The sequence below is a fragment of the Cryptotermes secundus genome, unplaced genomic scaffold (genome assembly GCF_002891405.2).
Source record: "Cryptotermes secundus unplaced genomic scaffold, Csec_1.0 scaffold612, whole genome shotgun sequence".
In the NCBI taxonomy this organism is placed as follows: Eukaryota; Metazoa; Arthropoda; class Insecta; order Blattodea; family Kalotermitidae; genus Cryptotermes; species Cryptotermes secundus.
In genome coordinates, this window is record NW_019729902.1 from 1,238,425 (window position 1) to 1,265,513 (window position 27,089).

A 27,089-nucleotide genomic window follows, 5' to 3' on the forward strand; every position below is an offset into this window, starting at 1 on the left:
GTAATGGAGGCGCATATAGTCCCCATTCCAATGTTCGGGGTGGTGGTGGGAGAGTCATCATAAACTCGGTGTGCTATTGCGTTGCTAGCAAATACTTATGTCTCAGGTTACATTAATTCCCGTCAACGGTGGTCGTGTTACGCAAAATGCAACTACAGAGCCATTGTCAAAGAGGAATTCTCTAAGATATTCCTATCTATTCATTTCCGTTTGTACTATATTGAATTCTCTGTAACATTTACTGGGTTAAAATGACGTGTTTTAATTTTTTGTGATTATTAAAACTCAACTGGAATGGAAATTAAGAGTATTTTTGGGGTCCTCATGCTTTCTACTGCCTTCTTAATGTTTATGTTGCTGCGAAGAAGCATTTGTATTGTTCCCACAGCTTTGCGACAGCAATAATGGCTCTGACAACACACAGTTGAACTTGATGCATACATTTCAAGGCTCGGAGCGAAACGACTGTAACAGTGCATAAACTGATGTTCTGACATCAAAATTCATCATTACAGCGGAACATTAAGAAATGAAACCGGGAGAGGAACACGATTAAATTGTTACGAGTGTGAAAACTTGGTTTTAAACACAGCTAGAGAGCAAACTGTCTCAAGCGGCAAAACTTCTCGTTTGTATTCAGGAAGTGCACGGTTCGAATCTCGCTAGGGACACGGACTATCTTTCCGGAGATTTTTAATGGTCCTCACCAATCTCTCGTAGCGGATGCAAGGATAGTACCTCACCTAGGTCACCGCCTCCCCCTTCTACACCCTCTACAATTCATTTCTCACTAATCACCTTGACATTCGTATTATCGGCAACTGACAGTATCATTAAGCACACAATAAATAAGTATATAAAAAGTAAAAAGGGCGTATAGAATTTACGCTTCCTGCAACATTTGTTTATCAGCAGTGTTTATTTCGTGGATGATGTCCTAGTTACTTGGACCATACACGCCGGTCATCAGGGCACAAATAACCCAAACAGTATCCACGACAAAATATGCAGCCGCAAAAGACGTACAATACAAAATAGAAAACCGTGGCATACTCTACATAATATGATTGATAACGTGATTCTGATCATTGCCTTTATGGCCACATACATGACAACATTAAGCGAAATGTAAACTTTAACATGGTAGAAAGACACTGAAAAATTATTAATAATGTATACAGCCTGAACATCTACTAATGAACCCCAGTAGAAGGCGCAGACTCAAGACGGTTATTGTAACATACACAACGGTACGTCGAATTGATAGGGGACGTCCGAAAGCTAATGATGATCTTGAGGATGATATTTCATTAACGTGAGCTCTGTGAAGCCATGTTTGGTGTAGTATATCTCAAGACCATATCAACTTGTCTCGGAAACCTTGTAAATAGCTTGTGACCTACTTGGTCTTTGATACTTTGAAACCCAACACTTACAGGTTTTAATTTTACTCTACACGAGCCTCATCAGGGGTCGAAATCGCCTACGAGAAGCTTAAAATGCATAGCGACAATCATAAGAACCTCTCAGAAATAAACTGGAATCTAAATAAGGGGCACGCTGTAGCGTAGTTCGTTGAGGCACTATGTTACAAGCCGGAAGGTCGCGGGTTTAAGTCCCGATAAGGTCATTGGATTTTTTCAGTTGACCTAATCATTCCAGCCGCACCATGGCCCTGGGGTCGACTCAGCCTCTAACAGAAATGAGTACCAGGAATTAATTAAATTATTTTCCTGGGGAAGTAAAGCGCGGCCGGCGCGTAAGGCTGACAATCTTACCGCCATCTTTGAGCCGATTGTCTAGATCAGGCATGTCCAACGCATCGATCGCGATCGACCGGTCGATCGCGGACGATTTTTGGTCGATCTCGTAGGCCTATAAAGAAATTATACGTGAAAAGCATGTAAATTCATTTGTAATATAATATGATTGTATTCAGATTTTGAAGGGAAAATACGTATTAGTCATTCCTATTTTCTGTTCTTATGCAGCTTACATGAAAATTGCTTTACACTTGTGTTAAGTGAACTGTTGGAATGTCCCTACTCTATCCTTATCACGTGAAATAATATTTTTACCAATAATTTTGTTTAAAGCGAGGTACGATGATAGGAGGGAGTGGTAGATCACTGGCAGTTTTGACACTAAAAAGTCGATCATAACCTGTTTGAAGCTGGACATGCCTGGTCTAGATAACGTGGGACCCTCAGCGCTCACGGCCTGTTACAGGGATAGCTTTACTTTACTTACTTTACTTACTTATAATATGAATAGGCCAGCTTTACACCTTGTGTTTTGACATCAAGACGTTTTCCAAAACTGCTATTTTAACACACCTCATCTCACAGACAGAACCAGTTGAGAATGAATCATTTTCTGAAAGAACATCATTGACGTAAGAACATCTCAATTGGCATAACATCTGGACCAAATATACGTAAATGTTGGCTTCAACCCTAGACAGAGACTTAGTTCGTATTGTAGTAATCATCACGTTATTTACGACCATCATGGTAAATTAAAAAAATTATCATGAGCACTCTGAAGTCTTGTAGGAACCAAGATGTGCTTCAGAGGGCTTCAAGGTGTCCATGGATGTATGGTTAGCAATTAGTGCCTTATAGATTTTCATCAACAACAATATTACACGTTGAATTTCAGGTTCTCACAGCAATGGCTGTGAAGAGTTTTGTGCTCTAGGATTCAAAGCTGTGTATTCCAGTGAACATCAACTGACTTTTTGGAGGAACACGTCGCCTCCATCTTCAGGGTCGAAGAGGAAACCAGTTGAGAAACCAGGATGAAGAAGGCAGAAAGCACTGAATATGGAGGCACTATGTTCCTCTTAAATATCAGCCGACTTTCACCAGATTATACAGTGTTATATCCTAGATAATAATTTTGCATGTCTGAATACTGAATTTTTTAAGTATATGCTGTCTGTTGCAGGAAAGAAATTCTTCCCTATCACGTTCCTTGGGAGCATTGTGTGGATAGCCGCTTACTCATATTTGATGGTGTGGTGGGCCAACGTATCAGGCGATACCATACGGATACCACCCGAGGTCAGTACAAATTGCACGCTGTTGTAGCAGCTGCAAAGGAAAGTATTTGGAAGTTTGGAACTAAGAAAGAGGAAGTAGTAGAAAAACTGACATCACATAACGAGGAGCTTCCAAATTCGAACTCTCCATACAAAACTGTTAGGGTGATTAAATTAAGGAGGAGGAGATGGGCGAAGCATTACACACCCTAGGGTAACAAGGAATGCATATAAAATTTTGGTTGAAAATATTCAAAGGAAAAGCAATTTGTGGTGATTATGCATGAGTACAGTGATATTAAAATGGATCTTAAGGAATGTAAGAAGTGCCAGATGAGCTTAAACTTCTCAGAATACGATGAGATGTCAAGCTTCTGTGAAATTGGTAATGGGCAGTTGATATGAAAACAAATCCTCAGAAACGAGATCTGGAGGTCCCATTTAAGAGACATATCATAACGTTCTGTAATTGAGGGATTGCACCTTCATAGCTCAGAACTTAGCTCGTTCAGTGACCAATATGAGTATGAAAAAGATATGTAAAAATACACCTCTTTTATTCTATTGATGAGAATTTAATGAGTCAAAACATTTATAATCACCAGGGACCGGATTTTGATGACCTGAAAATATTTAAAAAATGACCTATAAAATAACCGAAGAAATCCAGAAAAATGACCTAAAATATGACCCAAAAATGTAATATGCAGGGCCCGGATTTTGATGACCTGAAAATATTAAAAAAATTACCTATAAAATGACCGAAAAAATCCAGAAAAATGATGTAAAGGAGAAAAGAAAGAACACTTCGCTTCCATGTTATTCATATTTCAGAAAACATATGAAAAAAACCCTAAAATGGCCAAAAAATGACAAGAAATACCCTTAAAAGTCCAAAAATTTGCCAAAAAATTACCCCCAAAACGAAAAAAATGACCTTGAACCTAAAAATGTCAAAAAATGACAAAAAATTACCTATAAAATTTACATTTCTGTAACCAGCAGCTCATATCCGAGATTTATATATTTAAGAGCATCGCATAGGATACAAGGAAAAAAAGATGACATGTCATCAAAATCCGGGCCCTGATAATCACATTTTACATTCTTTGTATATATTGTATCCTATATTTCGTGTCTCTTTACATATGTTATGGGTCATTCCTTATTTTATTGACATCTGACAAATTCTGTATCTGAGAAATGTAACTCTCATATGTAATAGTGGTTGGAACCTCAATCATGTTGCAGGTGATGGGTTTAACATTCCTGGCAGCAGGTACTTCCATACCAGACCTCATAACAAGTGTGATTGTAGCGAGGAAAGGCTTTGGTGACATGGCTGTGTCCTCCTCAGTAGGAAGCAACATCTTTGATGTCACTGTTGGGTGCGTAATTTATGTTTCTCATCACATGGTGCTGCAAAATGAAGAGCATCAATTTGGAGAAAGAACCATATAAAATATGTAAGATTTGAAGTTTTAACGACGAATAAATATGCAAAAATCTTTACAGGTGATCAGCTGTATCAGTGTCAAACTAAAAACGAACGTTTCAGACATTTCCTTGGTCTCCACCATCAGGATCGGCATGGTGAATGACCATATGTCACTGATATTCATAGCAGTTCGTCATCAATTTGACAAACTGGTATAAATATCAGCAACATATTGTCACTCACCACATCAGTCCTGGTGACAGAGAGCACGGAGATCTCTGAAACACTGGTAATTATCTGTCATCAATCAATAAAATTCTATTCAAATTAGAGTATATAGTTAAAGCAGAATATTCCAACTTCTGTGAGTACACATGTCTATAAAGATATGTGCACAAAACACTGATGTTATGCTAACATTGCCCATATGCACCAACATTCATACCTAGAACATTCAAGGAAAATTAACAGATATTTTATTTCACTGTCACACCAAGTGTAATCAGTGTTTCTTTAAAACAATCTCTTAATGTCCAGCAGGCATTGCTTATTGCTGAAATCTGTGGCATCATACACATTTAGATGTGCATTCACTTATTAGTGACATGTGTAACAAGTGTTTCAGTGCAGTGACATAGTCCTCTCAAAAATGCTATAGTAATAGCGTTTGAGAAAAGTGCCACGTTGTGACCTTTGTTTTCTATGTGGTACTACTGTAGTAATAATGTGAAGGGTGTAACAATAGCGTCATAATAAGTACAATTTGAGGTTCTAACAGTCATGATTAGGAAGAGTTTTCTGTTATAGGATATAATGCTGTGAACCTGTTGAAAGTCAACTGACCTTTCAGATGAACATGTCATCTACATCTTCAGGGTTGAAGAATAAGCCAAGCAAGAAAACAGCATGAAGGAGGCAGCAAGCCTACAGCAAGCTTGCTTTCCACCATTTTCAGGGTTGAAGAATAAACAAAGCCAGAAACCAACATTTAGCAGGCAGGAAGCAGGATTGCAGGCTTGTTGCCTGATACCAGCTGGTTTCTGGCTTGGCTTATTGTTCAACCCTGAAAATGAAGATTAGATGGTCCTCCAAAGTGTCAGTTGACTTTCAGTGGGCTCATGGCATTACATCCCAAAAGACAGAAATTTTTAATGTTCTAATATCTTGATGCTGTGAGTAAGAAAGCTGACTTCCAAAGATCCATCAAAATAAAATCTGTCCAGTTGAGGTCCATCATTTTGTTAACATTTATATTAAATATATATGTTAACAAAACCATGGTCCTTACTTGCACATTTTGAGTACCCATATGTTATAATCCTGGGGAGAAAGGCTAAGAATATTGCAACAACTAGGTGAAAGTGTAGTGTGATAAGTGTTGATGGAGGTTGCAAAACAGTATGTATTAATGAACTATACTAGGAATAGGAAAGAACATAATTGTTAGTTCTGTATCATACGATACAGCGAAGTGGATGGCTAGAACTCCTTGCTTGTTACCTTCATGTGATAAAGAATTACTTCAGAACATCATACAAAATAGTGGCATCAAAGAAATGTGTGTAGTATAGGACTGTAATCTTAAGAGTTATGAGGAATGCAGGAAGTCATACCATTAAAGCTGTGATAACAACATGGATCAGCAACTACTACCTCAGCCAACACACAATTGCTTTTGTTCAGTCAAGTTGAGCCCTACAAAATTATTGTAGCATGTAGTGAGCTGTGTCCCCTGTCTATACAGGTAAGGGACAGGCTCATAAGAAACGATTTGCTTGTTGGCATGGTGCAGTATGCCTCCCTAAGATTGGGTAAGGGATCTCAAGAGAGGAAAACCCAGGTTAGTACGACAGGCCAAGCTGGGCGGATCAACTAGGCAGGAGCTAGTATGGAACATATGGCGACACAGTGTACCTATACGCAAACACTTTCCTAAAACATGGAAATATATTGATAACCTGAGTATACAAATAAAACATGCCTGAGGGGCAGTTACTGGTTTTTACATACAATGGCCAACTGAAGCAGAATTACACTGCGCCTGGCGGCGCACCAAATCAACTGTGCCGCACCTCATGGCGTATCCAAAAACATCCAGTACACATGTACTCAATCAACTTTTCCTAACACAAGGAAGTACATTGATAACCTAGTAAACAGGTGAAACACGCCTGAAGGGCAATTACTGGTTATTACAACCTCTAACAAAAACCAAAATTCCACCGTGCCTCACGGAGCAGCAAATCAACTAAACCACGCCACACGGTGTATACAACCAAAGCCAATATGCCTTACAGCGTGCACAAATCCAGTAAGTCACTTACTTGCAGTTTGGCCCAAGAAACTCAAACATTTACCTCACGACCCAGCCAGCCCCAACTAGCTCATGAGGGCCGCTTCTCCCCCTTCGATCCTCACTACATGCCGAAACAAAATTTCAGTATCATCAACTTAATTGTTCCAAAACCAAATTTAGTCATAGTGATGTTACCAGACGAAGATGTAAGTGAAGAAGCGAACGATCACTTATCTTGACTTACCACAAAGGCTCGCAATTACGCTAAGGAGAGGGGGGGGACACGTGATTCTGACGTCAGCCAAGGACGTCAGCGGGGAAGAAAGGACCGACTCGCATCCTGGTGTCCAGAGAGGCCACTCCAAGGAACTTAACGGAGAAGAACCGTTGGACGGTTCAGTAGAGCCGTTTCTATGCAACGGTCAATAAATCGAGTCACCAATCCAAATCCTGTCTATAGTCACTCCATACTACATGACAGTATGCTAGCGGCCAATACATTCTGAACTGTTGTTATACACAGTAGATATGTCTGTATTTGTCCCTTTCTTCCCTTACAGTTCCTCCATCCCTTGAATCTCAAGTGTCAAGATTAAAGTCTCTACCAGTATATGTAGCTCTTTCATGAAACACCATAGTTTCACAGACTATTATGGAAGTAAATAGGAAAATAGGGAAATGCACAAGGTTTCAAAAGCATGTCACTATTTTGGAAACTCCTAAGGATAGAGATTATTATACTAGGCATGGGTACCACCTGAATGGACTAGGTAAAGAAATTATTTGTAAGCAACTTGCCTCAGTAATTGATGGATTGTTCCAGCCTATTGAGGTTATACCCATTACATTGGACTGGAAAAACAACCAGGTATTGCCCTTGGAGTTAGAGGCCACTTCTGCCAATAGTGATTTTAGTAACACTGTGTCTAAGGGCAATATAGAGAATGGAGGTAAAGCATGTAGAGTGTCAAGCAGGCAAAAAAAGGTACCTACTAACAGAACGGGCGATTTTTTATGGCAAATTTAAACCCAAGCTCCAATATGAAAAGAACATCAAGGGAATCTAGTACTGAACACAAGGTACCGTTTATGATATGTCATCAGAATATTAGATCATTGAATGGTAAAATGGATGAGTTACTGGCATATTGGTTAAATGAATCCCCGCACATCTTATGTCTTACTGAGCATCATCTGCGCAAGCAAGAAATTAGTAAACTATGTAGTAGTCCTTATTCCTTAGCAGCCAGTTATTGTAGAAGCAAATATAATTAGGGAGGAGTATGTATATACGTACACTCTTCACTATCATTTGTAAGCATTGATTTAGAAAAATATTGTAAAGAACAGGATCTTGAGGTATGTGCTATTAAGTTACGTCTAGCATCGGTTACATACTGTATAATATCAATATATAGATCCCCAGTTGGCAAACTTCCTTATTTCATAAGTACTTTAGACCTTGTACTAAATAAGCTTTACTCCATTTCTACTAATATAATCCTTTGTGGCGATGTTAACATAAATTACCTTTGTGAGAGTAATAATAGAACTCAGCTTGACTCTCTTTTGGCTTCATACAATCTGTTTAATATAGTTAATTTCCCCACAAGGATTGATAATAAGTCTTCTACTGCTATTGATGGTATATTCATTGATAAATATAAATTTTTTAACTATGTTATCATGCCAGGGGTAAATGGCCTATCTGACCACGATGCACAAGTACTGGTATTAAATAACTCAAAAGTCCACAATTCTAAATTTTGTAGGTATAATAAGCGACAGATAAATAAAACTAGTATTGAGAATTTTAAACTTAATTTAAGTTTTGAAACCTGGGAAGAAATTTTTTCAAATGAAGATGTAGATAAAATATTTAATGCTTTTCTTAATATTTATTTGAGAAATTTTAATAATTGTTTTCCTATCAAAAAATTATTTAGTAAATATAATAATAAGGCATGGTTAACAGCTGGTATTAGAATTTCATGCCAACATAAAAGAAATCTTTATATCTTAAGCAGGAACTCAAATAATCCTATACTTTATGCCTACTATAAAAAATATTGTGGAATACTGAGGGAAGTTATAAAAACTGAAAAAAAAATGCATTATAATAGACTGATTGCCAAATCTAATAATAAAACTAAGACTATGTGGAGTATGGTAAATAATGTAACTGGCAAATGTAAAAATATTCGTGATCCCCCACCACTAATTGTAGAGGGAATGGAATGTAAAGATAGTCAAAGTATAGCAACAGCTTTCAATTTATACTTTGATGCTACAACAATTAAGAAGCTAAATAATGTTAGTATTAACTTGGATCCAATATCAAGCAATGATAATTTTCGTCATTATTTATCCTCATTGCCTTTAGGACCCAGTAATAATATTTTATATGAACCTGTAACTTACAAAGAATTAAGTGATATTATTAAATCCCTTAAAAATAAAAGTTCCTATGGCTATGATGAAATATCGACGAAGATAATAAAATTAAGTATGTTATATATTATGTCCCCTCTTATTTACATATGTAATAGGTCCTTGGCCACAGGTACATTTCCCTCAAGGTTAAAATACTCACAAATACATCCGGTACACAAGAAAGGTGATGCGTCTGAAGTATCTAATTATAGACCAATTTCTGTGCTTACATCCTTTTCTAAAATATTTGAAAAGGTTATATATAATAGAGTGTATGCTCATGTAGTACTTAATAATATATTGCCTGCTGAGCAACATGGATTTAGGAAACATCTATCTACGGATACTGCTATTCTTAGTTTACTTAATAATATTATGCAGGCACTTAATGACAGAAAACTGGTCGGTGGTATTTTCTGTGACTTAACAAAGGCCTTTGATAGTGTGAACCATGATATTTTACTTGAGAAAATGGATTTCTATGGTATAAGAGGTATATTTCATAAATTGCTTACCTCATATTTAAGTGATAGATACCAACGAGTAGTAATTAAGGATAAACAAGCTATACAATATTTTTCTGAGTGGAAACAGATCAGATTGGGAGTACCACAGGGATCAATTCTTGGGCCATTATTTTTTTTATTATATATAAATGATTTGCCAGCAGCAGTAAATAATATGTCAAAACCCATCCTATTTGCAGATGACATTAGTCTAATAGTATCTACTTCAGATCCTAATCAGCTTAAAGAATGTTTTAATTTAGTTGTTGAGAAATTGATGAGATGGTTTCAGGCAAATTCCTTGACATTAAATTTTAATAAAACATATTGTATGTATTTTACAACGATAAGGAAACATATTGTAAACTCCCCTATAAAGTATTTACATTCTGACATTAATAGTACACAAGTTATGGACTTTCTGGGGGTGTCTTTGGATCCATCCTTATCTTGGCAAGGACATATATCTAAAACAATAAAGAAATTAAATTCTGCTTGCTTTGCCATTAGGTCTCTGAAATCGTTACTATCTATTAATGATCTAAAAATGATATATTTTGCCTATGCTCACTCTATAATTGTATATGGAATTGCCTTTTGGGGAAATGCCACTAATAGCAAGGATGTCTTCATAGTGCAAAAAAGAATTATAAGGAGTATTATGAATGTAAATTCTAGAGCCTCTTGCCGGGGATTTTTTAAATATTTAAACATATTGCCTTTTTATTCTCAATATATACTTTCGCTTTTGCTTCTGGTGGTGAAAAATATGCATTTGTTTGCACTAAATGCTGAAATACATGTCATAAATACACGACAAAGTACCAGCTTACACGTGCCATTGATAAATTTGGCCAAATATAAGAATAGTGTGTGTTGTATGGGTATTAAAATATTTAATAATCTGCCACATAATTTAAGAAAATTATCGAGTGATTATAAAAAATTTAAGTTAGCTATAAATAATTTTCTCTTAAATCAATCATTTTATTCGATAAATGAATACTTGGAGTGGTCAAATGAAAGGAAATAGATTACAGGTGAATATTTGTTTTATTTAGATACACTTATGTGTAGTAGTTTTTGTAGACTCTGTATAAATGTATGTATACTTTTATTATTAATTGCTTATAATGTCCGTATTTTAGTTATTATTGATTTATTATACTAAGCATTGACTAAGTTGTATTATTGCAACTGTTTTATTATAGTATATTTTACTATTTGGGACTGCTTCTACAACTGTGGTGATTGTGTCGCCTGTATGTTTTTCTTGAAGCAATAAAGATATTATTATTATTATTATTATTATTGTGTGCAAAATACTCCTGTATGGACACTGTCACCTGATGCAAGGTACAGGGTGCAAGCACCATAACTGATAAACTTATATACCAGCTCTACAGCCATCAAAATAAAAATCTTTTTGAATTCTCTGGTTATCAACGTCATGACAGAAAGTCAGGGTGAACTAAAATTAGATGATGCTTGTGCTAAGCTAATTAATCTATTATATCACTTTCAGCAAGGTTACTAATGTTTATGATTGTGTTCTCTGTGTGTAGGTTACCGGTGCCTTGGTTACTCTATGGGATCATCTATGGTAAGCCTGTTGAAGTAAACAGTATTGGAATGGTGTGTTCCATAGCCATCCTCTTCATGATGCTGCTATTTGTGATCCTTTCCATCGCCTGTTTTCACTGGAAGATGAACAAGGGGCTGGGTTTCACCATGTTCCTGCTTTACTTTGTCTTTGTGGCTGTCTCGCTCATGTTCGAGTACAAGATAATTACGTGTCCCTTTTAGTGTCAAGAGGTGACTAAGCTATTTTTTTACAGCCAGAGTGGAGTTATTTGTTTGGGGATTGGGAGGGGAAGGTGGTCTGGGGCCGGTCCCAAGGCCCTTGTTGATTGCTCGTGGCAGCTAGAAAATGTTACTTATATTCATCGTTATACGCTGTTTAAATTACAGATACATACATTTATATAAGTACATACATTATATACAGTTAGGTTGTCTGTGAAGTATCTGGTGTACTGTAAATACTGAAAGACATTTACAAATATTAAGTTATTTTGCTAGACATCAAAATGCATCATTTCATATGTATGAATATCATTCAACACATATAAAGTACTATATACCCTAAAATATTAAATATACATATATTTTGTGAATGTTGGTTATTGTTGTAGAGAAACAAAAGTAATTTTCTTGGTTGTTTTGCAGAGTGTAACATGTTTCTCAAAAGTTTTGAATTATTTATTTTAGGAAAAGGATAAATTTTAAACTTAAGATTAATCAGTAACAGCAAGGTTGCAGAACTAAAAGATAACTATACACCAATAAAAAAAGGAAGAATAAGTTGCTATACTTTCCAGTGATATACTCGTAATATCAAGCACTTTATATCAAAGAAAACCATACACCATTTATATTTACATAATGTGGAGAAAAGCTGCTGACCTTAAGAAGACGTGAGCTTTCTTTGGGCGTAATTACATTCTGAATTTGGGAAGCCAAGAAAGTAAAATCATGTCTTTTACAGAAACTGATATATTCATATGAAAAATGCAGCCTTTATAATCAACAAAAACATCTTGACATTTTGTCAGAACATCTAGAAACATTATTTCTCTGATTTATTATTGCTCCTTAAAAGTATATAATAATGATAAATATTACAGAATTATCATTTTGCTAGAAGGTAATTCTTGCTGTGTACAACGTGTGATAGCATAGTGTATATTCATACACACTAGCATGAATCTTAGATAAATAATTTTGTTTGCCACAAGAAGAAAGTACTCATATAACACTAAATACAGGGACGGAATAACACACTGAATGCTTTCTGTTGTTACTATGTGCTATTAAGCTCTCCAAACATCACAAACAAATAAAAATTATAAAAACAAGACACTTTCTTCCATATCATGTGTGTCTCTCTTTTTTACTACTTCTATTCTATAATAACTAGCCATCTGCAGTTCTGGGATTGCTGCCTCGCCCAGCTCCGTGAAAGCAATAAGCAATGTTGCGTGTAGCTGTACGTATTATTGTTGTTATTATTGTTGTTGTCTTTGTAATTAAATTGTTAATGCATGTCTCAAGCACAACCTACAAGTGCAGACAGGGAAAAACTCAACGATATTCCCCCATGTGGACATCACTGTTAGTGTGCAGAGTTGTTAGATGTAAACTGTTTCTGCCTGGACACTTCCAGTGCCAGGACATGTGAACTAGGAACAAGTGCAGCAAGAATACAAACTTCAGTTCACAACTAAAATATGAATATACCATGAAGGAACAAGACAAGGAAAAAGACTTATGCAGTGTTTCTGGAATAAAAAGTGAAGTATCAGCTGAATGAGCATTTTGTTTGGAGGACTTATGACAACTGTCTTGACATTGTATGGATTTGCCTTAATGCTGAGAGATGGGAGTCAGGCAATATGTATCACGGATGAGTTGGAATAATTGTTAAATTCTTACGAAGCCTTCGACTGATGAGGGCAAGTAAGTGACATAACTGCAATGTGGTATAACCAAACTATCTGAATATTATACTTCAGCAGTCCCTTGTCAAGTTTATAAGCATTCTTAAAATCTTAAATATTCTTATGATACCTTGCTGAGATTGTAATTAATAAATAAAATGCATGAATGTTGGTTATGGTTTATCTCTGATAGGTTGGTATGAATATATTTTGTAAAATACCTTTGAAAGCACAACAAGCAGTGCTGTGGTTTCACCCTGATACCAGCTCTCATCATGATGGCAATTTGTACTATATTTTGGGCACATTTCTGAAATACTTTACTCTAATTTTTATCATAGTAAACACCTGCTTCAGAGAGGGTATGGATAAAATCATGTTCTAACCTCTGTATCATTGAGTTCTTACATTATATATTAGTGTACTGTTAATAATAATTTGAGACTGATGAATCATCTGTAATGCTGAGTTGATAGCAGTTATGACATCCCTAGCGCCAAAGGAAACTGTTTAATTAAGGCTCATTGCATTGTTCAAATATTAGCATTAATAGAAATATGTATCCACTTATTAACACTTATTTAGGATGCCCGATTATATTTTTGACATGTTTCAATCCTGAAGCAAAGAGAGCTCAATGAACATACTGACTAGGCTATGGACTATATGACTAGGGTTCCAATTCCAGGCAACAGCAAGGATTTTTTACTTTATTTCTTCTCCAGAGTGTCCAGACTGAACCCAAATCCCCCCCCCCCNGTGAAGCTCACTACTCACCTCCATATAGTTCTGACATCATGAATGTGTGGAGCTCCATTTCCATTCTTGTATACATCTGCATGGCATGGTGAATAACTTAACTTTATCTTCCAGCTCTTGGCACTAATGCTTCACATTCAGGTTGTCTCAGGTTCAAATCTCGGTCCAAAGACAAACTACCCTGACCGAGATTTATCATGGTCTTCCTCAGTTCCTCAAGCAAATGTCAGGACAGTACCTCAAATTAGGCCACAACTGCTTTCTTCCACAACAATTCCAGTTCATTACTCACTAAGCATTATACCATCAATGCTTTACAGCCTGAGGTACTGACAGCATTGTTAAATAAATAATAAATTATGAATCCTTTCTACAGCTACAGGCTGGATTACAGAGGGGTCAGAATTCAAGTCCCAGTAGCAGCAATAATTTTCTCTTCTCTACATTGTCTCTGGCATCCACCCAACCTCCTATCCAATGGGTACCAGGGGCTCTTTCCCTGGAGGTAAAGTGGCCAGGGCGTGAAGCTGACCACTCACCTCCAGCTAATGTGGGTCTATACATCCACTCCCCCCATATGCTTTCACAGTGTAGTGTTTAATTAGCTAAGCACAGGAACTACTTTACCTATAATTTCTTTATTAAAACCGTCACAACACAACTATATCGGTCGGTGCCAAGTCTGGCTCTGCTACATGTTTCGGCTACAAAAAGCCATCATCAGGCAATTACATGGCCAAAATATATACACGAGTCATCGTTTACATTCCCTACAGAACGGACAATACTTCATAAGATGAGACACCGACTAAATAATTAACATTAATATTACTACATCTACATCACGAGCCTCCAAAACAGTTTATTATATATACACAAAATATAGAATACTCCAATTTGTCCATGGGAACACAACAAAATCGCAAAAACCAACGACTGACTCGATGATGTAAAGCATCACTTGAAGAATTTTAATCTTGTTTTATACTCTTAAGTTTTATATGTCTAATTTATTGTACTTTTACACCAAGTATTTTAATATAATTAATATTTTTGTATCCAATTTTACTAGTACTGCAGTTCAGTGGTGTATATATTTTGGCCATGTATTTGCCTGATGATGGCTTTTGGTAGCCGAAACAAGTAGCAGAGCCAAACTAGGCATTGACCTTGATATAGTTGTGTTGTGACGGTTTTAATACAGAAGTTGCATATTATAACACAACAGGGTGCATGAAATGAAAACTACTTTACCTTTTTATATGTTTCAGTCTTGCTACTGGATCATCATCATCCTATGTTGGTACAGCTGTAATAGGATATTTCTTAGGACATTATAAAAAATCATGTCAGACTGAAAACACTATTATAGCTTCAATTGCTTGATGATGGACCAAGGGGGAGGGAAAAACATATTACAAAGAATTCAAACTGAGAATCCTAAAAATGTTGATAAACGTATATTTTAGTAATACTACATACACGCAAGCACTGTAGTTGGTTGAGACACTATGCTACAAGCTGAAAGGTCGCGGGTTCAAGTCCGAATGAGGTCACTGGATTTTTTCAATTGACCTAATCCTTCCGGCCGGACTATGGCCCTGGGGTTGACTCAGCCTCTAACAGAAATGAGTACCAGGAATTAATTAAATAAATTTTTCTGGGGAGAAAAGCGCGGCCGGCGTGTAAGGCTGACAACTTTACCGCCATCTGTGAGCCGATTGTCTAGATAATGTGGGACCCTCAACATCTCACAACCCTATGGGTCTTCATGGTCTGTTACTTTTTTTTTTTACTTTACGACATACAGTTAGTTACTGGCACATTCAGACATCTAAGTGATATTCCAAGATGTTCCAAATATGGAGCAATGGAAGAACAGAAAACACATGTGGCTCACTTAATTCATATAGGAAAGTGATTGTATTTTGAATGAAAAGTCCATGTGATATATTCAGTTAACTAAAGTGAATATGAAATGCAGCATAGAGCCCCCCTGGATAGACTATTTTATGTCACCATTATATGACTGTACACCAATATATCACAACTAGAAGACTCTCTTGACCATCATCTACATATACCATTCAAGATATAATAACTGTATCATGTCATACTTTATTGGACAGGCACCAACTCGGGTTTCAATTATAAAATATTTATCAAAAGAACAAAAGGACAGTGTATACATAAAGTGGTTTGTTGTTCTGTGTGAAGGGAGAAAGAAAGTCTTTTGCAGCACAGTCACTTTCCTTACCTCTCTCTTTCCCTGCTTAGTTTCATGGTGATTTAAATTTTAATCTACTGTTTTACAAGTGTCCCTTATAACGTTCTGGAGAAAGTGGAGATTTAGTGTACTAAGAATGTTGTGATGTTCTCAAGCACCACAGAGTGAATGCTTATACAGGAAGTTGAGGCAAGTCTCCACATGCTGTAGATTTCATCACAAGATAAGTGCTTTTGTGCAGGCATAGTGTACCTGGCACCAATCGTATAGGAGACTGTGGAAGCACAATCAGCTCATGTATGGTGGCAAAAAGAAAACCCTCTATTGTACCAGATATTAGAACACAGCTATCAACCTACTTTACTGACCTCTGTGTTAGTTTTAGCATTTGTCAGTATGAGTAGTATTGTCATAGTTTGGACTGACAAAGCTAAAGAATAAGCACAGACAAAACAGAATTTCACGTCTCTCTGTGTATCATGGTAAAGATATATGATTCAGTGTTACATTTTTAAACTCACTGTAAACAACTTCACTATTATTGTTACCCCCTGTTCCTCCAGCATTGTGGTGCAGTGTTTCTTGCTATGACCAGTGTTCTTTTCTCAAATAGATCATTGGATTATTCTCTTCACCATGTCAAGAATACCTCTGGGGTTCACCTAGTCTCATAACCATTGGAAATCTCAGTCCAACTACACAAGGACTCATCATAAAGTTTACAATAGATGGGCATTTTTAAGCCAGAAAACTGTTAGGCATTGTAAATAGGCCATGCAGATTCGAAATACTTGCCTCAATGATGGTGAAAATATGCAGCATGCAGATTTTTGACATAATTGAGAACAAGAAGGAATGGAGAATCTGCAGTCACTTCCCCACCAATTCTTTTATTTTCATGCCACCATTATCATTTAAAATACTGAGCCACAGTGTAGGACTTAAAGGCAACTGAATAAATCAGAAAAGTTCCAAACATCAGAAACATGTGGGTAGAATTTCTGCTTCATATTCAAGAGGTTATAGTTTCAAATCTGGATCCAGAGATTGGCTATCCTGACAGAATTTTTTGTAATATTACTCAGTCATTTCAAACGAATGTTAGGACAGCATCTTAAATTAGATCATGACCCCTTCCTTCATATCTTGTACATACCATTATTCAATAATCATCCTATCATTCAACAATGAATAGCTGAGCTACTGATGCTGTGGCTAAATTATGTATAAATAAGTAGTACTGTAAATGGAAAAGAAAAGTGAAATGAACAGAACCTGCGGCAATTGTCTGAATTTTTTACATGCCTCTAAACTGTAGTGTAACAGACAAATGGAAAATAACTTCTTTTTTTGCACTAGCATCAGCCTGTTCTGCCTCTTTTCCATATTTCATACTTCACTCCTAGTCTGCCTCTCCATAGCAGTCTTTGAATGAGTGGCAAATTTATTACAAAACTCAGGACATTATACAATTGCAGGTTGCACTATCATTTGAATCCATTGTCATCAAGCACGTGGTCATGCAAGCTTCTGAGATAGAAATCTGAAGTAAAATCTTGCACTAAAGATATAACTAATTTCTTTCTAAGGTTCTCAGTAATACTAACATTAAGTAATCATTCTTTATTTGTATTATTAGTAAAGATATGGGAACAACAATTGTCTCTGTTTCTTATCCATGCTGGGTAACTGCTTTCAATATCTGTTTAACATTTCTTATCCATGCTGGGTGAACTGCTATCAATATCTGTTTTACAGTATGACTGCTATGGGAAGGCAGATGGCTATATGTGTCATTGATATTTTATCTTTTCACCAGCCACTCCATACCTGATGATCTTCCACTCAGCATGTTTACATGTGATAGTAGTATGTCAAGGACATTTCCTCTCTGCCTGACATATATCCCCATGATAAGCTTATTTCCCATTGAGTGCATCTCAGTTACCTTCCCAGAGCAGTCATAATGTAAAAACTTTAGGGATATGTCTGTGTAGAGGTCTGCTCTTTCTGAAGCTCAGAGAATCTGTGAAATATGCAAGTAGGCATAATGCAGTGACAGGAACCACAAAGAGTGAGTCTTATATGTCAACATGCAGCTGAGTAATTACCCCTGTAAAAGGTTCATTCATTACAGCCATCATTATTTTCCCACCTGATATACAGAAATTCTGTCCTTTCAATAGAGAACATGTCCCCGTGGGGAAGAAGTATCATAGCTGAAGACAGGTTTATGCAGTTACTTGAATTAGATCAGCCATGTACTCTGTTGACAGCAGTCCTTGTACACAAGAATATAGCTGTATCCATACATTGGCACAAAGGTTTCATTGTTCTCTAAGTGCCTAGCATTACAAACATCTTTGTTTTTGTTTAATCTGTGGTGTTGTAGTGGTCATTAACATCAGCTGATGGGGTCACATATCAAGTAAAGTGAAGGTTGTTGGTTGGACATAGGATGCAATGGAAATGCACATAATAGAGTATGTAAGTCAAGTTAAAATTAGACATACAAAGACACTGTACTGTGCATTTGTTCCATACAGGGGAACGAACCCACACAAACATATAGCCATATTCATTACTTAAAACTATAAACATAATCATAGTGTACTCTAACATAGGCCTGCCTGGTGTACATGCAGTATTCTTCTTAAACATTAATAGATACTTAATACTGACAGAGTCTATAGAAATATCATATATACTGTTTACTCGGCTTTGATTGCAGTAGGAATTTTTTTATTTATTTTTCTGTGTGTGCATGAAAACATAATGGTTACTGAATTAGTTTAAAGTAGCATACTGCCATATAGAAATTGTTGTTTTTGCCAAATATCAACTGTGCTGCAATTCTCGAAATCCAAACTGTCAGTTCACTTGTTTAAGTATATACACACTCAATTTAAATATTGTAGATGTGTGTACATGTATCTAATAATTATTTCCATTTTCAATGTTGACTGCAGATTGATCTTTTACCTAACAAAAAGTTTGTTACATATTTATAGAGAGAGAGTAAGAGAGAAACAATCAGGAGTTTGTTTGTTATCCTGATACATGATAAAAATAAAAAGCAAAAAAACAAAAAAAAAATATGAAAAGACTTTATGTAGATTGTTATTAGTAGGAGGCCATGTTGTGTCATGGTTTGTTACAATTTTGCAGACAATACAACACACAAACATTCTGTTGCTGTATATGGATCCTCCAGAGCTAAATTTTTCCAAAGAAATAACTCAGTCATACAAATGTTTTCTTTATTTAAGATTGCTGTTACTGTATCTGCTTAATTTAAAACCACGACTTTCCTTACAATGCAGCAAACCATCCGGTTATAACTTCTGCCTTTGGTTCAACACACACATGCATAGTGAATTATGAAGTTCAATTGCATAGCTGTATAACACTTGTGCAGCTTTATGTTGTGATTTATTAATGATATTCGTGTGAACATGTGATTGTAAGTACTGTCTTCTGGGATGTGACATTTTGTAGTTTGTTAGGTAGATACCTACCAAACTACATAGCATCAAATGCTAGAAGACAGTAATCTTCATAGTCACTGTCATAAAAACCTCAAATCTCACATGTCATTATAGCATTAAAATGGTTAAAGGAACTATGCATTTATTTTTGTAATAGGCCTTTCATGTATTTTAATAAATCTTTGCCCAGTATTTAATTTAAGATGAATTCCATTTGTTCCCAGCTTATAATTCTAAATTTCAAAGAAAGCTAGTCATACTTCAGTAAATGTACTGAAGCTTCAAAGATTTTTAAAACATGTATCAGCAGTGAGCTGCATGCATTAATGGATTATAATCGATTAAATCCAGTGTAGACTGAATGATCTTCTTTCAAAATATTTCTGGCTTGCTTTGGATGCTGTTGAAGAGCTGGCTGACTTGGTGGTATGCAGCTTTTATGCTCTATAGAGTAGCACAACAAGCTGTGTAAGAGTATGCACTTGCTGTCCTCTTGCTATATGCACATGTTGTCTACAATAATGTGTTATTTTATAATGTTAACCAATACAATTTCAGTGTTCTCTTATATTCCTTGGAACCTGAACTCCTATACAGTATTTAATCTACTGTGGTGATAAATTTATTTGTTAGCTTTAAACTAAGTTATTCTTGTTGGGAAATGAAGGCTGGTTTCTGTCAATACAGAATTTACTCTTTAGCAAGAACAAATGCGTTATTTTTAATAACATTTCATTAATTTGTTTTCAAGTTTACAATATTCAAATTAGCTGATAATTTCTTTACACTCCTTATTCTGTTAGCACTGTAAAGAGAGCTACAAGTGGTTAGTAGATGTTAATATTGGGTACAGCACATATCATTACTGTGTTTAGGGCCCAAGTGTTCAATTTACATATTTATCTGAGATAGAATTGAACTCAGACTGAATAATCAATTAGTGTATGAATTCACTTTCTTACACTGCAAATCATTAAGCAGATCAAAAATAATTTTAATGTAATACAAGTCATGAGTCAGTGTCCACTTTGATATGATTTGATTATTTAAAATTTTGTACTATTTTAGATGTGAACTTCATTTATTTAAGCATAGTAAATGCATCACAGTTGTAGACAAGAACTTCGTTTTATTTAAGGAAGGTAAACCACTGTCACTGACTGTAGAATTCTTTTCAAATATCCTCGGTCTGGAAACAAACTTATGTGAGTAGCCTAAAAAGTAAACACTTGCCAGATAATTCAGAACAAGAATTATTTTAATCACTTCATCAGCACAATTTATTTTGAATTGAAATTCAGTTCATTTCCTAACAGAAAGAAGAAACAAAATTCTCTGTTCCTGGATTCTGTAAATAATTATGAATACATTTTAGATTTGGGACAAAATAAAGCCAACTGTATTACCACATAGTACAATTTCAGGAAAGGAATAAAAATTAAATTCCATCCCTTGTCCTTAATAGCCACATACAGAGATATGAGAAAGAAATTGAGAGACTCTGTACAACAAATTCTCAGCTCTCTGTGTTAAAAACATGTCAAAAATTGAAAACATTAGCAATTTGGAGTTACATATATATTTATTAAAAGCAGAAGTATATAAACTTTGGCTTCATTCTTTAGTTATCCTCTCCACGCTCTCAAAACATTACTGTAATTCAAATGTTCACTGCTCTCATAATTTTAAACAATCTCAGAATATCAGAGCATTCTCTAAACTAAATGGCCCAGTGCAAGTCCTGTTTCCTTCTTACTGTGACTATATTTGTGTTTCTCAGTCCCTTCCTGATGACACTGTTGTCATTCATGGTTATATGTCAGGTCACTATCAAATGATATGTAAAAATTTTTATTTATATTCTAAAACATATATAATTTGTGCAGTCATATAAAATGTAAACAATGTAAGTTTCTAAGAAAATTGTACCAGGTCAGCTGGAAGAGAGTCACTCATTAACCCCAAAGGAAAACAGAAAAATTATAGAATTATGATGATACATCAGACAAGAATTGGTGATGACATTATTACAATGTGAATGTGTCATGGAAACTTGCATTTCTAAAAGTTTTCAGGTTAGTGGTCAGGTTGGAACTGGCAGAACATTATCACTAATAATAAATGTAACAAAATTTATTTGCTAATAGTATATAGAACTAACTCAATGAAGCTGACAATTGAGCATTTTCAATGTAATGTACAGAGCCATGCAAACACAAAGCCAAATCACTAGATTATATTTCAAGGGATACAGTGAAGCTGATTTATATTGGCAACAAACTAATAACAAAATTATCAGTAATATATACTCTTATAACTGAGAAAGTCTTCTATTTTCTTAGGTACTGAGTTTGTTCCTTATTTGTTAATTGAGTATTGTGACCACATAAGTGTCGTGCTCTTATTTATAAATGCAGCTACCATATCTCCTATTTATATGTATATGTAGGAAAGACGTTCCTTTGAAATATCAGTAAACATATACCAGGCTAAACAATGTCACATGTCAAAAGACAGTAATCTTCCATGTTTTCATCCATAGTCACTGGTAACAAACTTTACTTGATTTTTCCTTGGTTGACGTGAGATTGAGCCTGCATGGTACAGTGGACACTAGGGAGCCTATTTTATAAGCCCTGGATGACAGACAAGTATGGAGCTATTGGTGGAATGTGAATCAGCATAGGAAACTGAATTACTTGGAGAAAATCCACCCCACTGGTACTTTGTCCACCATAAATCCCACTTGACTTGACCTGGCATCAAACTCAGGTGGCCATGGTGGCAACCTGGCAAATAACAGCCTCAGCTTTGACATGGCCAACTTTACTTGGTGAATGCTTGTCAGTATCAAGTTACCCCAGTCCTACTATTTATTCTGATTTTAAACGATTTTTAAAAAAGTAAGACATGACTCCTCCATCTTCCAAAGTGCCACTTTCACCATAAAATTCTATATGCATTCCTTGTCCCCTGCTCCACTCAGCTTTTCTTAACCTTCTTGATTTCACTGCCTTAACCATACCCAGTGACCTATATAAATTACAACACTCTTCATTTTGTAATATTCTGAATTCATCACTAACTTTATCTCTCTAGGACCCAAGTATTCTCATGCGTTCTTTTCTTTTCATGGTGGAATGCCATATTTCATCAGTGTATAAAATAACTGGCAAAATTATTGCTTTACAAGTGGAGAATGGTTAACTCATGTGTATGCTCAGACATTTCATGGCAGCACATTTTAATTAAGCTGACAAATTTCTATGGTATTTAAAATTTAATTCAAATGTTATATAGTACTTCATTTCTAACTGGTTCACAGATATTTCTTTATATTCATAAATAGCTAACATCACCTTTCTTTCATGACTCTTATATAAAACACACCTTTCCACTCTTGTTAAATTAAAAACCAAAGTTTCAAAAGGAGTGATGGCAAATGAAAGAGAAGACACTATCATTAATGTTTGGATGCTATCTGAGCATGAGCATGGTTTAACTTAGAAAGACAATAATGAACTGACATGAGAAGAATTGCGTCAATTTTCCCAAGATTTCTGCCATACTCAACAATATATATAAATATATATAATATATAAAATAAATATATAAATAAATAATATAAACCAAAGATAATGATCATCTGGGATGTAATGTTAGGTAGTTTGGTAAATAGGTACTAACATTCCAGAGGGATCTGCTGCCTCCATCTTCAGGATAGAAAGTAAGCCAAGCAGGAAAAATGACATGTACTAAAAGTGAAGGAAGAATAAGAACCATAGCTGTGAGTAGGACAGAAGGAACTGGTGGCCTTTAAAATGACTGTTCTGTTACGAGAAAACAAAATTCAAGAAACGTAAGGAAATTAGCATGGACATAAGAGATAAATAAATAAATCAAGAGAAGAAACATAAGTGGAAGAACTGGATACTTCATAGTACGAAAGGAGTGTTTACAAGTCATGTCCACAGAGTCCTATAAAGAGGCAGTTACACCAAACATAAAGCATCTCTGAATGTGCAGTTGCAGGACTCAGGAACGAGACAAAAATTGAAAACTCAAAGGAAATAGTATAAGGGGAAGAAAATGTATGGAAGAGTAGGAAAATGGAAAGGAAGAGAATGGAGATACTGAAAAAGGCAGTGATCCTGGGCCCTAATAAGGGCCAAGATGGGAACTCCAAGTCATGGAATAATGTCAGAGGAAAAGTTCCTCTGTTCCATCAGGTAGCAGATGAACATGACTTGCTCAGAAAGAGGTCTTCTTCCTTGTTCACAGAATGGAGCTCAACTTCTGTCACCTCCATGATGATATGATCAATATATTTGAAGCTACTAAAGTGATTACTGTTGTTCTGAACTTGGATATGATGTCGCAGATTGATGCTGTGCTCTACTACACCTCACTTGTCTTGACAATGAAATTGATTATGCTGATGGTGGCCTTTGATACTGGTCTCAGTAGAAAAATCAGTCTGTCCAATGCCAATTTGACCATATCCACAGGGTATACTGCTTGTATACTTCAGCAGAACTCCTACTTCATGGCTTTTTGGAGCCAATAGAACCTAGGGATTATCAGACCATGTGGTTGCAATTGATGGGCAACCTCAGAGAGTGAGGACTTCTTGAGAAGCAGAATGGTCTTATATTCCATGAAATCTGTGGAGTCCCTGGCCAATTTCCAGTATACCAGGTCCTCCAGAAATGGAACAGTCTTCAGGGTATAATTAGTAGTATTAAGAATAGCTATCCCATTGTCCTTGTCTGATGGCAGAGCCCAACTGGCCTATAGGATCCAGCCAGCCTTCCTTTCAGCTCTAGTCAGATTATTCTTAAGCTAACAGGAACATTTCAGGACCTGGCAGTTTCCTGCCAAACCTCCTCATCAGCCTTTTCCTGCAGAACTTCAATGGATTTCTCTAACCTCATGGAAGGGCAGCACCAAAGGAGACACTGCACAGTTCAGACCTTCCCCAAGGATGAATAAGAAGCATGTTCCTCAAATTGACAGTGGGAGGATCAGAGTGTAGAGCCTTTGCTCTTTCATCCTGAACATGGAACTACCAGGTTCCCCAAAACGCTGGTAACTACCTACCACACTGCATGGCGTCATGTCAGAAGACCGCGATTTTGACATTTGCCACCATGTGAACCAAAAATGTCAACCAGAAACAAGTTTACTTATCACATCCATTACATTTTATTGTGTATTAATAACGGCCGTGGGGATTCATTGCGCTGCCCACGTGACACCCACTATCCGCTGAAGTTGGCACTAACTTCGCTGACAAGCAGCGGTTGCTCAGTCGGTATAGTTCGCTTGCGGACTAAAACCACGGAGTTTTTTTTTATTTTGTTGTATATATTACCCTCTGATTAGTAAATAATTTACTTGATTTTTTCTTTGAACATTTTATCAAACCTTATCATTCTCGTTGTCTCTAGAGATATTGGTGTAGTGTACAGACAGATTAAAATAGCAAGAGCCTTGGCTATACACACAAGAGAAGAAGATATGAGAGAGTGAAATGTAGCAGGACTCTTCCTGTCTGTTATCCATTGCCCTCATTCTGCTACCTTCTTGGTTCTGTTTAGAGTATTTCGTTTCTATGCATCAAAGGCCAGGAATTTTCATAAATGAAAGTGTGTCTGGGGGGTGTAATCACATGCTTTTTGATATTGTGTCTGAATGACTGTAACTCCCAGAATATTATTGAGGTATAGGTCCAAATTGTAATATCAGTGCTTTAATATACCAAAAACAATTTATTAATACAATTAATTTTTTTATTTTTCTGTATGAACACGGCATTATCACAACTGCAAAAAGAAATAATGAGAATTGTTATAATTTTCCTCTCCTTTTAAACTTCCAGTTCCTATACTCTATGTAACTTTACCAGGGTGCATCTTTTGAGTTTCAATGTTGTATTTATATGAACTAGATAACAAAGAAAAAAAAAGACCGGAAACAATGGTACACAAAAATGTAACCATTCATTCATAATATACTATGAGAATAAAACATACTCAGATGAGAAAACAGACATTTCAAACCTTTATAATATCATGACTTTACAAGGAAATATCACAATATTAGAGATTAACTCATGTCTGGACTAAACAATATCACAAATTCACTGTCAACTACGTCTAACTCTATAGAAATCAAATTACATAATGCCTAATTCCAGTACTTTACAAATATACATATACAGCTACAATTTTAAATGACATGTTAGCATATGAATTAAAAAAGATTAATGGAAGTGATATGTTGGTTTGCATTAACTATCATAATAATTTTGCTTTTGAGAATTTAATAAGATTTCTGCCTTACAAATGTATGTGTTTCTTAGAATCCATTAATTTTTCATTATAAATCTTTGCAGTTTTTACTCAAATATGCTTGTATTCATGCATTTTACACATACTTTGATACGAGACTAATCTGATATGATATTTGGTTAGCATATACTTCCTAAAATTTGAAACATGTATTCTATACCAGACACCTTAGAGCGGTGTTTCTCAACCACCTGGCTGTGGCCCAGTACCAGGACCTGGCATAAATTATACCAGGCCCTCATCTTATAAAAAAAAAAGGAATTTACTGGGCCGCGGTCTCACAGAGATTGAGAACCACAGCCTTAGAGTATACTTTACTATACTCAAACATAAAAAACCATCATAGTTCTTCCAAGTATTATGCTTATTAAGACCTGTTATAGATATTATACAACAGAATCTTTCCACCATTTCAGAGTTCTTGCAAAATTTATTTCCTTTTGGTTGATATTTTAAGCCTTCCTCAAACCTGTGAGTGCTCACCCTGTCAATTCATGCTTTCCAGTTTCTTCTGTATGGTTCTATAAAACCTGTTACTTGTGAAATGTGTAGATGTCTCATCATTGCATTTCTTTTATGATCCGAAAGGGTGTACCCCTGAGTCATTTTCATGAAAAGTATTTTACTGATATCAAGCTCCTCTCATAAGTTATTCTCACAATCAGTGATTTACTATCATAAGATAATACTGATCTAGCAATTCTTGTTATGCCTCAAAACTAATGATATTTTGAAGATCTTGTTTAAAATTCCCAATAATTTGACATAACTTAAAATTTTCTCTTTCATAGACTGCATATATCCCAAATAATTAGAAGTGTTAATCTGATTCAGTATTCTATCATTAATGCACATCTTACTTGTAACTGGTTCCATCAGTCAAAAAGTCATTATTTAATTTTGCTTTGCAATATTTATCTCTGTGAAGAAGTCTGCAGCTATGTTATTCCTTTGTACATTGTACACTGCAGAGTGGGCTATCAAACTGGTAGAAAATGCACAAATTGTTCTTTCGCGCCTTATGAAAGTATCTAGTCCTCAAAATG

General features: G+C 35.7%; 1 protein-coding gene across 3 annotated transcripts in view; it reads left to right on the forward strand.

Moving 5' to 3' along the window:
• Positions 1-13,962, forward strand: part of LOC111865770 (sodium/potassium/calcium exchanger Nckx30C) — a 267,900-nt gene extending 253,938 nt beyond the window's left edge. For all 3 annotated transcript variants that reach the window (XM_033751953.1, XM_023854038.2, XM_023854039.2), the window contains 3 exons: positions 2,950-3,065; positions 4,295-4,431; positions 11,282-13,962. In XM_033751953.1, coding sequence (XP_033607844.1) covers positions 2,950-3,065; positions 4,295-4,431; positions 11,282-11,522 — 494 coding nt within the window. In that variant the 3' untranslated portion in view covers positions 11,523-13,962. The remainder of the gene's footprint in view (positions 1-2,949; positions 3,066-4,294; positions 4,432-11,281) is intronic.
• Positions 13,963-27,089: the final 13,127 nt, after the last annotated feature.